General features: G+C 37.0%; 1 protein-coding gene across 3 annotated transcripts in view; it reads right to left on the reverse strand.

Annotated features, from left to right (window-relative positions):
• Positions 1-13,292, reverse strand: part of LOC120531237 (collagen alpha-2(VI) chain-like) — a 91,240-nt gene that overhangs the window by 37,413 nt on the left and 40,535 nt on the right. For all 3 annotated transcript variants that reach the window (XM_039756469.1, XM_039756471.1, XM_039756472.1), the window contains exons 13-14: positions 6,139-6,201; positions 1,493-1,546 (exon numbers count right to left, since the gene is read on the reverse strand). In XM_039756469.1, the coding sequence (XP_039612403.1) occupies positions 1,493-1,546; positions 6,139-6,201 (117 nt within the window). The remainder of the gene's footprint in view (positions 1-1,492; positions 1,547-6,138; positions 6,202-13,292) is intronic.

Genomic DNA, 13,292 nt, shown 5'->3' on the forward strand with positions numbered 1-13,292 from the left:
CTTTCACCATTTGATCCTTGGCTCTGCCCTCACTCTCTTCCTCTTCTTGATTTCCAACATCATCCTACAGACCACCATCCTATGCTGCTTAAATATACTTTCCCCTGCCACCACTTTGCAGTCTTCAATCCCTTTCAGATTGACTCTTCTGCATAGGATGTAATCTACCTGTGTGCATCTTACTCCATTCTTGTATGTAACTCTGTGTTCCTCCCTCTTAAAATACATATTCACTACAGCCATGTCCATCCTTTTGGCAAAATCCACTATCCTCTGACCTTCTTCATTCCTCTCCTTGACATCATATCTACCCATCATCTTCTCGTCTCCTCTGTTCCCTTCACCAACATGTCAATTGAAATCTGCTCCAATTACCACTTTCTGTCCCTTGGGTACACTGTTCACCACTTCATCCAACTCACTCCAAAAATCTTCTTTTTCATCCATTGCACACCCAACTTGCAGGGCATATGCACTAATAACATTCATCATCACACCTCCAATTTCCATCTTCATAATCATTACTCTCTCTGACACTCTTTTCACCTCCAAAACACTCCTGACATACTGTTCCTTCAGAATAACCCCTACTCCATTTCTCCTCCTATACACACCATGATAGAACAATTTGAATCCACCTCTGATCCATCTGTCCTTACTCCCCTTCCATTTAGTCTCTTGCCAGCACAATATATCAACCTTCCTTCTCTCCATCATATCTACTAGCTCCCTCCCCTTACCAGTCATACTGCCAACATTCAAAGAACCTACCCTTCTCTTTCTTATTCTACTTGTTCTTCGGCCAACAATAGCCCAATTTCCGCCATCACCCTGTTGGCTAACAGTACTGGTGGTGGTCGTTGTTAACCCAGAGTTCGACCAATTCGGTATGGAAATTTGTATTGTTGTCCATATGTTGATTTGACAAAATTGTACACCGGATGCCCTTCCTGACGTAACCCTCTCCACTTATCCGGGATTGGGACCGGCATGAAGAAACACAATGGTTTGTGCATTTCTAAATTTAAACTTTAAATTACAGGATGATAAGGAGTTGTTCTAGCAGCACTGACAAAAGACAAGAATCAACTCTGAATGGGACACCAGTCTAACACTGAGCATCTTACATATACAAACTGTTACATTTAAATGCGATCAATGCAGACAATTTGTTAAACAGCATTTAATTTTTATTTTAATCTCTTGAAATCACATCTGCTTTAATATCTAGTGAAAATATTATTCGTCTGGACGTTTAAAATGATATTGTAATTAACTGCAGAAAATCCAACAAGATTTATGTGCCTGTATCTCTATCATCAGGCTTGCTTACTACACAGGCTTTTCTCTTCCCTTGTTTCTGTTTTAAACATTTTACCTTAATGCACCTTAATACCTTTACTTAGTAAATTATTCTTATCAAACAGTATGCTTGCAGTCAACAACTGAAACATTCCAGCATCATTGGTCAATGTAAAACAATATTTTTTACCTTCACTCCTTTAGGCCCAGGAATTCCAGAGAGACCAGATGTTCCTCTAATTCCCTTAATAGTAAAAAGAGCAACAACAGTTATTTCCTGTTTATGTTAGTGGTGGAAATCATCCCACTCATTTTATGATAACAAAAGTTTGGTACATTCGTTATGAATCAGAAGCAGAGCAAAATCCATAGGGAAATGTTTGGTTGGCTGTCTTTCAAAAGAGAAATAATAGTGCTTTTGATAAGGGCTAATTGTGATGGGCCGTTTAACATGAGCTTCAATGATGAAATCTGGTAAACCTACTGATGTTTTATGAGAGCCTGACCTGGGCATGGCAGTTGAAGGGAAATATTAGAGATTAAGGCATCATTGGGTAAAATCACAAAATCATTAATCCCTATACAAGGGCACTGACTCAAGGATCCAATAACATACAAGTTTAGATCACTAGTCTGGTATTTTCAATGTAATGTAGGACAGGTATTTTCATAAGACTATAGAGAACATCACAGTGAGGGATGGATAATATATTATGATGCAATACAACGACCCATTATTATACCTGTCACGTGCACTGACCAGTATGGAAATAATATACAACACAGCCCATCTGTTCCAGCTACCTTGTAGGTGAAGCTGACTTGAAGGCCTGTAGGGCTTGGTGCTCTTCCATAAAAACAAGTTTAAGCAGTCAATGAAGCAGACATGGATAAAAAGTAGTAGCATTATTTATGTGTATATAAATGTGTCAAAGCAACAGAATGAGGTAGAAGCTGGCATAGGGTAATGCTATAAAAAGGGTAGGACTAAGGGAAGATTCACAAGCAATACCTGATATAAAGAATAGAATTAGGAATGGAACTCATGCCAATTGCTGACAAAACCTAAAAAAATGTTTTGCCAGGAGAGTGGTCAAGTCGTCAGATTGTTGTGATCTAAGCATGTTGCTATGTAATGTTATCCTCAATATTACTATTATTATTAGTTGTTTATCATTTTTTCTGTAACACCATTTTGTTCCATGTTGCAGTAGCTATGCTCATTGTTGGTTACATAACATGGTAGGACAGCATTTTTTCACTTAAGAAATATAGCAAAAGTTAGACCTCTTATAACATTGCAAGATGCTGAAAAGTTAGTTCACTCTTTTGTTTTCAGTTGGCTAGATTGCTATAATGCCCTCCTCTCAGGACTACCCAAAAAAGACATCAATCGATTGCAACAAGTGCAGAATGCAGCTGCTAGAATCTTAACTAGGAAACGAAAGTCCAAGCACATCACCCCAGTTTTGATGTCAGTACATTGGTTATATGTGTCATTTAGAATTGACTTTAAAATACTGCTTATGGTTTACAAAGCCTTAAATAACTTCGCTCCATCCTATATTTCAGAATGTCTTTCACCTTACACTCCAAATCGTAACCTTAGATCTTCAAATGATTGTCTGCTTATTATTCCAAGAGCTAAACTTAGTAGAAGTGATGAGGAGGCCTTCTGCGGTTATGCACCTAAAATCTAGAATAGCTTGCCAATAGGAATTCGCCAGGCTAATACAGTGGAGCACTTTAAAACACTGCTGAAAACACATTACTTTAACATGGCTTTCTCATAGCTTCATCTTAGTTAAATCCTGATGCTCTGTATATTCAATTAATTATCATTATTATTCATGGTGGCTCCAAAATTCATTGTAACCCCTACTTTCTCTTCTGTTCTTGTTCCGATTTTCTGTGGTGGCGATCTGTGCCGCCACCACCACCTAATCAAAGCACCATGATGTCCCTTACATTGATGGATTAAAGGCCAGAAGTCCACATAACCATCATCATCAAAATCTTCCATGAGAATCCTGAATACAATGAGGACTGATTGAGGTCATTTATGTTAGGTAGAATGCCTAGAGGGGACTGAGCGGTCTCGTGGCCTGGAACCCCTGCAGATTTTATTTTTTTTTCTCCAGTCGTCTGGAGTTTTTTTTTCTGTCCTCCCTGGCCATCGGACCTTACTTTTATCCTATGTTTCTTCATCATGTAAAGCACTTTGAACTACATTGTTTTTATGAAAATGTGCTATATAAATAAATGTTGTTGTTGTTGTAGTGTATTAAGTCATGGCGTATATCATGATCCGTGATCTTCAGAGGTGACTGTGTGCAGAGGGTGCAGACCTATAAATTCCTGGGAGTGCAGCTAGATGATAAATTGGATTGGACTGCCAATACTGATGCTCTGTGTAAGAAAGGACAGAGCCGACTATACTTCCTTAGAAGGCTGGTGTCCTTCAACATCTGCAATAAGATGCTGCAGATGTTCTATCAGACAGTTGTGGCGAGCGCCCTCTTAAATGCGGTGGTGTACCGTGGAGGCAGCATAAAGAAGATGGACGTCTCACGCCTGGACAAACTGGTGAGGAAGGCAGGCTCTATTGTAAGCACGAAACTGGACAGTTTGACATCCGTGGCAGAGTGATGGGTGCTGAGCAGGCTCCTGTCAATTATGGAGAATCCACTGCGTCCACTAAACAGTATCATCTCCAGACAGAGAAGCAGCTTCAGCGACGGACTGCTGTCACTGTCCTGCTCCACTGACAGACTGAGGAGATCGTTCCTCCCCCACACTATGCGACTCTTCAGTTCCACCCGAGGGGTAAACGTTAACATTATACAAAGTTATTGTCTGTTATACCTGCATTTTTATCACTTTTTAATATTTTTTTTTTTTTATCTTTTATCAGTATGCTGCTGCTGGAGTATGTGAATTTCCCCTTGGGGATTAATAAAGTATCTATCTATCTATCTATCTATCTATCTATCTATCTATCTATCTATCTAAGATGGCAGCACTCTCCTTTCTGCATCCAAGCTTCTGGATAAAAAAACTATCTGTTGAAGCTAAAAGTTATGCTTAGGATTTTTGCTCTTGTTTATTAATTATGACTTCCATCTTAAGATTTTGCTCAGTTAATAGTACAACCAACAGCTACCTTTCTGATTGGGCTGTCATTTAAGCCTCCACTTGTGCTGTAATCTTCTGGTCAAAAGCCTTTATTTTCTGTTTGAGTGTTAGCCAAATGTCACCACAGATGGATCACTTATTGTGATTCCAGGCTTAAGCATGTTTTCGTTTTGTTTGGCTATTTCTGTAGTTTCATGCTCTTGTCATTTTATTCGTTGCTACATTCCTTGTGTTCTGTGAATGAAACTACAAGAGTCAGTCCCACCATGAAGTCATTGCTGAAGGACCGCCCTCAGCCAGAATATATAGGTCCTTCAGAGTCATTAATTGTTTATGGAGTATGAATAATTTTTTTTCGGTACACTGTATTTGGCAAATATAATTTGGATTCCTAGTTTTTATAGATTTTGTCTTTGGATTTTAGGGTTTTCTTTCCATTAGTATGTCTTTTTGAAACAGTTTTTACTTGATTGTTTCCTGTATTGCCTTTTTGTGTTTCCTTTTTATTATTTAAATAATTTCTTTATTAATAAATTATTTTTGCTTTTGTTGTTTAAGTCAGTCATCTCCCTTTAAAATATATTTTTGAGTTTTTTGAACTTTAAAAGCCTGAGCCCCAGCTTGGGCATTTACAAGCCAGGACTGAGCTTTGGGCTAGGTTGAGTCCAGCTCCTGAGAACCCAGATCTATCAGGGTCCTTGTCTGACTCTTGTTTATTTTTGAGGCCTGCATACACTTTTAGCTATTTTGGTATTGCTGAAACACAACAGTGAGTACATACATTGTTCATGCTAAAAGAAGTGAAAGGTTCTCGTTGTGTTTTTCTCAGCCACCGACAAAATACCAAATAATGAAATGTCTTGCAAAACAATACTGTTACATCTGCAAATACAGCTCTAACATATCAGAATCATTTATTTTTACATACATTAAACCAGTTCCTTTGACTCACAAAGGCCCAATGCCCAATTAATATAATGTATGATGTCAGGTGCCTGTACATCATGGAGTGAAAGATGTATATTAGAATGAAAGAATGAAGATGATCAGTGAATTCTCATTTTTAATAACAGGTAAGAAAAACAAACACATTAATCAACATTTTCCTAAGTAACAATACACTATGAAGAGGCAGGAGTAAAACTAGAAGCAAATTTGGCTATAGCCCATGCAGTTTAAATTCACATAAAGTCATTTAGCTGCTCTAGGATGTTTCTGTCCCTGGAAAACCCTTGCAAGCCAAGCAATCTTGTATTTATAGTATACCTATATTTTTTTTTGTGATTGAAATTTAAAAGAAGATACAAATAGGGTACAGGTGAACAGTGGGGAAAAAATGTGATTTAACCATTATGGGAAAGCTTTTTTACATCACATTTGACTTGTCATTGTTCTCATTGAAGACCTGAAAGAAATTACTTTGCTTAAAATGTGTGTTTTTGTCTTTTCAATCACCTATCCTATTCTATTCTGTTAGGCTGAAAAGTTTTTACTTCTTCAGTCTGTTTGCATACAGAATCCCCCCTCCCACCCCCAGGCCCACATTAAAAGACTATAAGAATTCCATTTTCAGATCAACACAGATTAATTACTAAGATGATAAAAACATTTAAATGTTTTGACTTCTTAACAAGGGCATTGGTGATTTTTCCTATCATATTAAAGATTTTTTGTAGTACATGAAAACTGAGGTTTTCTTACCTTCTGACCCACATCTCCTGGTGGTCCTGGAAGTCCTGTTCTGCCTGACCGACCAGGGTCTCCCTTAATCAAATGAAATACAAATACATTACTTTTAAAATATAAGAACACTGCACACTTATACAGACTTGTCTTTTGATCACAACTTACTGCTCTGAGTGGGTGCAGTTGCCCTAAGGTGACATTCATTTCATAGGAAACCACACAACTGAGTTAATCTCAAGCAAAATGAGCATGTCTTATCTTTTTGATGACAAAATAATTCAGTTATAGTATTTCATGCATAGGTGTAACATTTCCCAATGCAAAATGGTGCATTGATCAAATATATTAGAATGCAGAAACTAATCTTACAGGAGGTTTGAAATTTTCTGCTTGACAGTTGTTTTGATATATTAAATGCATTGTGTCTAGAAACCATGCTATAAACATTAACAACAACTGTATATATGAATTATATATTTTTATATTTGTATATATTATGCACAAAAGAATACATTTACAATGGATTAATTGAACAACTCATTCTTTGGGAGATAGGCAACATCAGTGTGCTGCAAAATACCAGGAGAAGTACAGTGTAAAGTACAGTGTATAAAGTGTATATAAAATGCAGAATGAAAAAAGTAATGGAGACAGCAAAGTTAGGAGATTATGTCTTTGGGAAGGTATAACTAAATTAAAATTTCTTTTTAAAAATACTTGAAATTAACATAAATACAATACATTTTATAAAGCCAGAAAACAAAGTAGACAACTTAATTTAGCACTGATAAATAATAATAAGTGTTACAATTAGTGAGAAATTATTGCAAGAAATGTTTGGTGTCTAATTATTTTCAAATAAAAAAGATGTTTTAGAACACTAGAATGTTAGAAAACTTTTGATAAGACCAGGGCATTCATCCCAGCAAGGCTCACCAATTCTATTTACCTGCTATTTCCAAAATAACATTGAGTAAAGATTTAAAAGTCCCTAGACTCCTATTCTCTACTAGACTACTTGGTATTTTTTTTTCATGTGTCTTTGGTTCTCAGTGTGAAGAAGCACATTGTAACGTTTATGCAAAACTGACCCTTAATAAGTTTCAATGTGTCTCAGTGTTCTTGTTTAAGGATTCACTGTGCTAATCCCTTTAGAAAAAGTTCAATCATGTTGCCTCTTAATTTCCATTTGTTTAAACTGAAAACATTCAAGTACTTTCTTTACAACCTAAATTGTGGACTTGTACCATACACATCGTGCTATATAACCTAATATTCTAATTGCATTCTTAATAGCTTCTCTCTGGATGTAGAAAGTGACCAGTCCACTATGACTCCAAGGTACTTTTTATGAGTTGTATTTTCATGTTTCAAACTGCTCATTGTGTATTTAAGACTAACATTATTTTTTCCTATGTGTAATACCTTACATTTACTTACGTTGAATTTCATCTGCCACAAATCTGCCTTAAACGTTTCTTCTGTCCAGATATCTCAGCAATAACTTGGTTGATTCTAGATTGATTCTGCTATTATACCTAGTTTGTTATTATTTGCAAACTTAACCCCTTTGTTTTTTGTATTCTTATCCATATTGTTTTTATATATTACAAAATGGCCTCAGCACTGATTCTTTTGGGTCAATTTTACTTTCTCCCAATTCTAAAAAAAGTTCCTGTCATCATGACTCTAGGTTCCATGGTGTTTAAACCAATTTTTCATCATTCTACATGCAGCACCCTGAATTCCCACTTGTTTTAATTAAATGATTCGTGTTACCTTCAAAACACTTTTGAAAAGTCAAATAAAAAATAGTATATGAAGTTATGTGGTTGTTTGCTTTTGTTGCTTCTTTATAGAATTTCAGCCTATTCATGAAGCATCATTTCACCGATCTGAAATACAATGTTTTTAACATTTGATGCCTTATATTCTCCTAAATAATTGCTTTCATCAGTTTACGTGTGGTACATGTTAAAAATATGGGCTTATAGTTGATTTTTCCTAGTTTCCAACCTTAGGAATATTACCTGTGTACAGTGCAGTGTTTTATATATGAACTCAGTAATTCTTACTTGTAGTCTTAAGTTGCATTTGCATTACGTGTTAAAGTTAAATTCATAAATACTCTTACCTTTATACTGCAAAGGCTGAAGTTATTCTGTCTGAAATGAGTTTTTGTTTGGTTACACAAACCTCCAGCAGTTAAAAATAGCCCTTTTTTTACTAAAACTAAAAATATTTATGCTGTACCAAAACACTAATACAAAACTCTCTTAATATTTTAGTAAGTGTATATTATGTTAACCATTATTAAAATGTAATTTTATTGAGTCTTCCGGGAGCCATTAAAATCATGTAAAAATCTACATGATAATCAGCTTGGCTTGCTTTTGGTTTGTGCAAAGAAACGTCAGTTACAGATTATTTCGGACTTTAGGGAAATATTTCAGACAAAATATAAAAGTTCACAGTCATTTACTTTCCTTGAAAAAGTTCCCTTGGTTCAGTCCATTTTGAACAGTGACCTTCAAGCCTTTAATGTAAATTATGTGATCCATAGTTGGATAATGTGAAGAGCTATCCAAACCATTCCAAAATATTTAGAAGTGTAGATCAATGTGAAGTTATGCATACTAGTAGTTGGTTTAATTGTAATTTTCCACACCCTATCAAAATCTCCACTTGTCATTATTTTTATCGCTGGATTATCAAAACTCTTTATCATTTTGCAGAATATATATCAAACTATGTCAAGTGTGTTTCATGTGTTCAGAGTCCTGATATATATAGATCAAGAGTTCCCAAACTTTTTTTGGCCGCAGACCCCTTTACCAAAAACTTTTAAAACCCTTGACCCCCTAGTCATTTACTTTACTTACTCAAACTAATAAATTTGGACAGTACTCAATATTAAATATTTCACTAGATATCAAACTTTTCATTTTAATCACTTGTAATTAATGATTGAAAAAGATAAAAGGACTACGGAACATAGCATTATCTTGTGCAACATTTTAATATCGAAAACTTGCACTAAAGAAAATTAAAGCAAAAAAATATGAGCAGAGTTTTTTTTACATTTTTGACATTTATAAAATAAATAGGGCGGCACGGTGGTGCAGTGGGTAGCGCTGCCGCCTCGCTGTTAGGAGACCCGGGTTCGCTTCCTGGGTCCTCCCTGCGTGGAGTTTGCATGTTCTCCCCGTGTATGCATGGGTTTCCTCCGGGTACTCTGGTTTCCTCTCACAGTCCAAAGATTTGCAGGTCAGGTGCATTGGCGATTCTAAATTGTCCCTAGTGTGTGTGTGCCCTTCGGTGGGCTGGCGCCCTGCCCAGGGTTTGTTTCCTGCCTTGTGCCCTGTGTTGGCTGGGATTGGCTCCGGCAGACCCCCGTGACCCTGTATTTGGATTCAGCGGGTTGGAAAATGGATGGATGGATGGATAATGGATGGATGGATGAAATAAATATGTAAATTCAAAATAAGTACAAATAGTCCAAGCTGTACTGTCTGCGTTTCTTTTTTGGTTCAGTCATATTATTATCTGAAGAAATAAAAACTTTTATTAACAAACAATTTTGACAGCCCCTGTGATAAAAAAAAAACCAATAAAGTATGTACTTACTTGAAACAGAAGATTTTTGTTTAAACTCGAATAAGTAAACTGTGTCCTCTGAGTTTCTTTTTCGTAGTACTGCTCCTCAATAAATAATTATATTCAAAGTTCAAATCACAAATAAGTACATGTCACATCAAACAAACCAATTTATAGTGTTTTATGAAAGCATGACTGTATAAGACTGATAGATTCTGCTAATATTGAAAATCCGTCGTCTCGTCCCACCGCGAGCAAGTGCGGACATACAACGGTTTTTCATGTCCACACTTGCTTTGATACGTTCAATAAGTCAATGCACAGACATGTTTGTGCTACATGTATTTTCATGCATTCTTACGTGTGACTCTTTTAATGACACATTTTACCTTTTCGTTCACAAGTTTGATATGTAATGTGTTTTTATCAAAAAAGTGTTTCTTTGAATTATTTTACTTCTTAATTAGGTACCTATTGGAATCATAGATATTTTGAAGTAACAAACGAATAGCAGTAGTAAGGGGGTCTATTTTTGCTGTCGTTGACCCCCAAATTTTTTTATTGAAACTATAGGCCCCTAGAAAGTTCAAATTGACCCCAGGGGGGTCAATATCGACCACTTTGGGAACTCTTGATATAGATGCTGTTAGTTATGTCACCCCATTGAGCAAATTTTACTTCTTGTTTACTTTTTTATCAAATATTTTCTTTGGATGACATTTTGAATAGTTTGCCCAGTTGTTGTTTTAAGTGACCAAGATAACTGCTTCATCATTACCTAATGGGGCATGGCTATATGATGTGTTGGTCAGTGTATGCTCGCATCAGGGTGTGGACACATAACACATTGATTGCAGAGGAATGGGTTTGACACCAAATTTCTTCCATGACAAAATCAAGTTTACACAATAGTAATGTTAGATCACATTTTCACATCTTTCAACAATAGTTTTCTCTGTCTTTGTCGTTTTGTCTTTATCTAGGCTACTTGTTAGATATCGCCTTTGCCTCTTTTGTTGTCTGCTGTATTTCTTTGTGCTTATTATTATGTTTGTTCTTTGTTTATAGAATCCACATTAGTGGTAAGTTAAAAAAAAGGCTGCCGTTCAAACTGGCTGTGCAATAACAGGTGGATCACGCTTGTGTTGCAACCTGTGTGATTTTCAGACTTCACATAATGCTTGTTTTCGTTTTCCTGTAGCTTCGTAAATTCAAGCAATTCAGCAGCACGATCTATTATATTGGAAAATATATTTACATTTTTTACATGTCTGCTAGGCAAAACACATGCAAAATGACTGCCTTTTATTATGAATAGGTAGCGCTTTTCATTTTAGTCGTTATGCTAAAAGGGAACTTGTCAAATGGATGGAATCAAATGCTGACTTCAGTATTGGCTTATTAAATATTTGCTCTGTGTAGCCAACATACAGTATATGACTCAGTCTACCATGTCATAAATTAATATACACAAATTTCAAAGAAACAAATAACTTAACCAATGTGACAATATGTGGAATATGTTATTTTTACAGTGTTAGCAATGCGATTGTACAGTAATTACTGAAGAGGTAGTAGAGTGCTCCCAAAATAGTCTAAAGTTAATGTTATTAATTAACATGAAAAAGAAGCTATTAGAAAAAACTGTAAACAAAAAAAAATTTGTAAAAGTGCTGTTTGTGAAATTACAATGACAATGAAATCACAATAGTGAAGTCCATCCATCCATTATCCAACCCGCTATATCCTAACCACAGAGTCACGGGGGTGTGCTGGAGCCAATCCCAGCCAACACAGGGCGCAAGGCAGGAAACAAACCCTGGGCAGGGCGCACACACACACACACACATACACACACCAAGCACACACTAGGGACAATTTAGAATCGCCAATACACCTAACCTGCATACCTTTGGACTGTGGGAGGAAACCGGAGCACTCAGAGGAAACCCACGCAGACACGGGGAGAACATGCAAACTCCAAGCAGGGAGGAACCAGGAAGCGAACCTGGGTCTCCTAACTGCGAGGCAGCAGCGCTACCCACTGCACCAACGTGCCACCCGTAGTGAAGTCGAGAAACCATTTTTTATATAGTATATTCAAAATAATTTATTATAGCAAAATTATAGACCCATAAAAGACTGACTATAAACAACCATTAATATAATAAAACTTACCATTTTAACTGGACATATACACCACTTGTGTGACAATATATAAAAAGCACATCTTCTGGTGAAAGGTTTTCATTTTATAACATGCACTAATAAATTATCTAATATAAAACAGTATTTCCACAGTCCCATAATGTCTAAGAGAACAATATAAATATTTTTAAGAGTCTAGTACAACAGGGGACCCAAAATGTCCTGGAGCCATTTCTGACCTTGCAATCTTCAGTACAAGGTTGTGGAGAGAGAAAGTCTCTCAGTAGTATCTAGTGTAAGACTGGATGCAGGACAGATAAGATGCTAATGTAGTGCTGCGCCAACTGCAAGTTAATGACAAGTTTTACATTCTACAAAAAAGTGATGTAGTCCCACAAAGCAATTAGTGCTTAATTTGATTGAGATTTAAAGAAAATTCCAAATGTTTTGCATGTTTTCATCGAATGCAGTCTTCCTAATTTGTTCTTTACTTTGAGTGACAGTTGTCATCCTTGTAACAGCCATGAGTTAACATATCTTACAGGACTGAAGCGTTTGAGCAGAGAGCCAACTAATCATATAAAGAGAAGAGATTAATTTATGAAAACCCACGTTTGCATTCACTTGATGAAACTGGAAAATACTGAGACTAAGCACACAAAAATCAAAAGAAAAAAAACAACACATTTTGCTCAATATGCATTTTGGTTGAAATTAAAATGCAAACTAAGTTATCAGTAGTGAAATTTCACCTTTGATGATGCACTGTATTTTATTTTTGTCTCCTAAGTGTTGTAAACAAGGCGCTATATAGCGCCTGACCCGGCACAGACCACGCTGAGGCACGTGTTCACACTCAAAGGCTTTTTATTTTTCTTCAGCTGTGTGACACGCCTTCCCCGTGCCACACAACCCAAACACAGTCCAAAGCACCAAATACACAAAAACCAAACACTTTCCTGCTCCACCACTCCTCCCAGGCAACCTCGTCCTCTTCCTCCTGATTCTGGCCTCGATTGCTGGGAGGCAGGCCCTTTTATACCCCACCCGGAAGTGATCCAGGTGCCTGACCAGCTGGTCTTAATTGCACCTCCGGGTGGGGCTGATAAACCCTCCAGTGTGGTGGCTGGATCTCTGCAGCACCCCCTAGCGGCCACCCCATCTCCCTACCGGGCTGCTGTGGTGGACTCCATGTCCCATGGAGCCACGGGGGAGATTGAGGAGGAATCCACTGCCAGGGAGACTGCCCCCAAGCGCCCCGGGGAAGGTATTGCAATTTCCATGACGGCTCCCCCGGGACGTATGCGGCAGAGGCGTCCCGGCCTGGCATGGGACCCGGCTGTCCGTCACAGTGTCAAAGATTAATTATTTGTAACAAGTCCTAAGTCTAAGATTTTTTGCTTTATGTATCTATAAAATGAACA

This window comes from Polypterus senegalus, chromosome 6, assembly GCF_016835505.1.
Source record: "Polypterus senegalus isolate Bchr_013 chromosome 6, ASM1683550v1, whole genome shotgun sequence".
NCBI classification, from domain to species: domain Eukaryota; kingdom Metazoa; phylum Chordata; class Cladistia; order Polypteriformes; family Polypteridae; genus Polypterus; species Polypterus senegalus.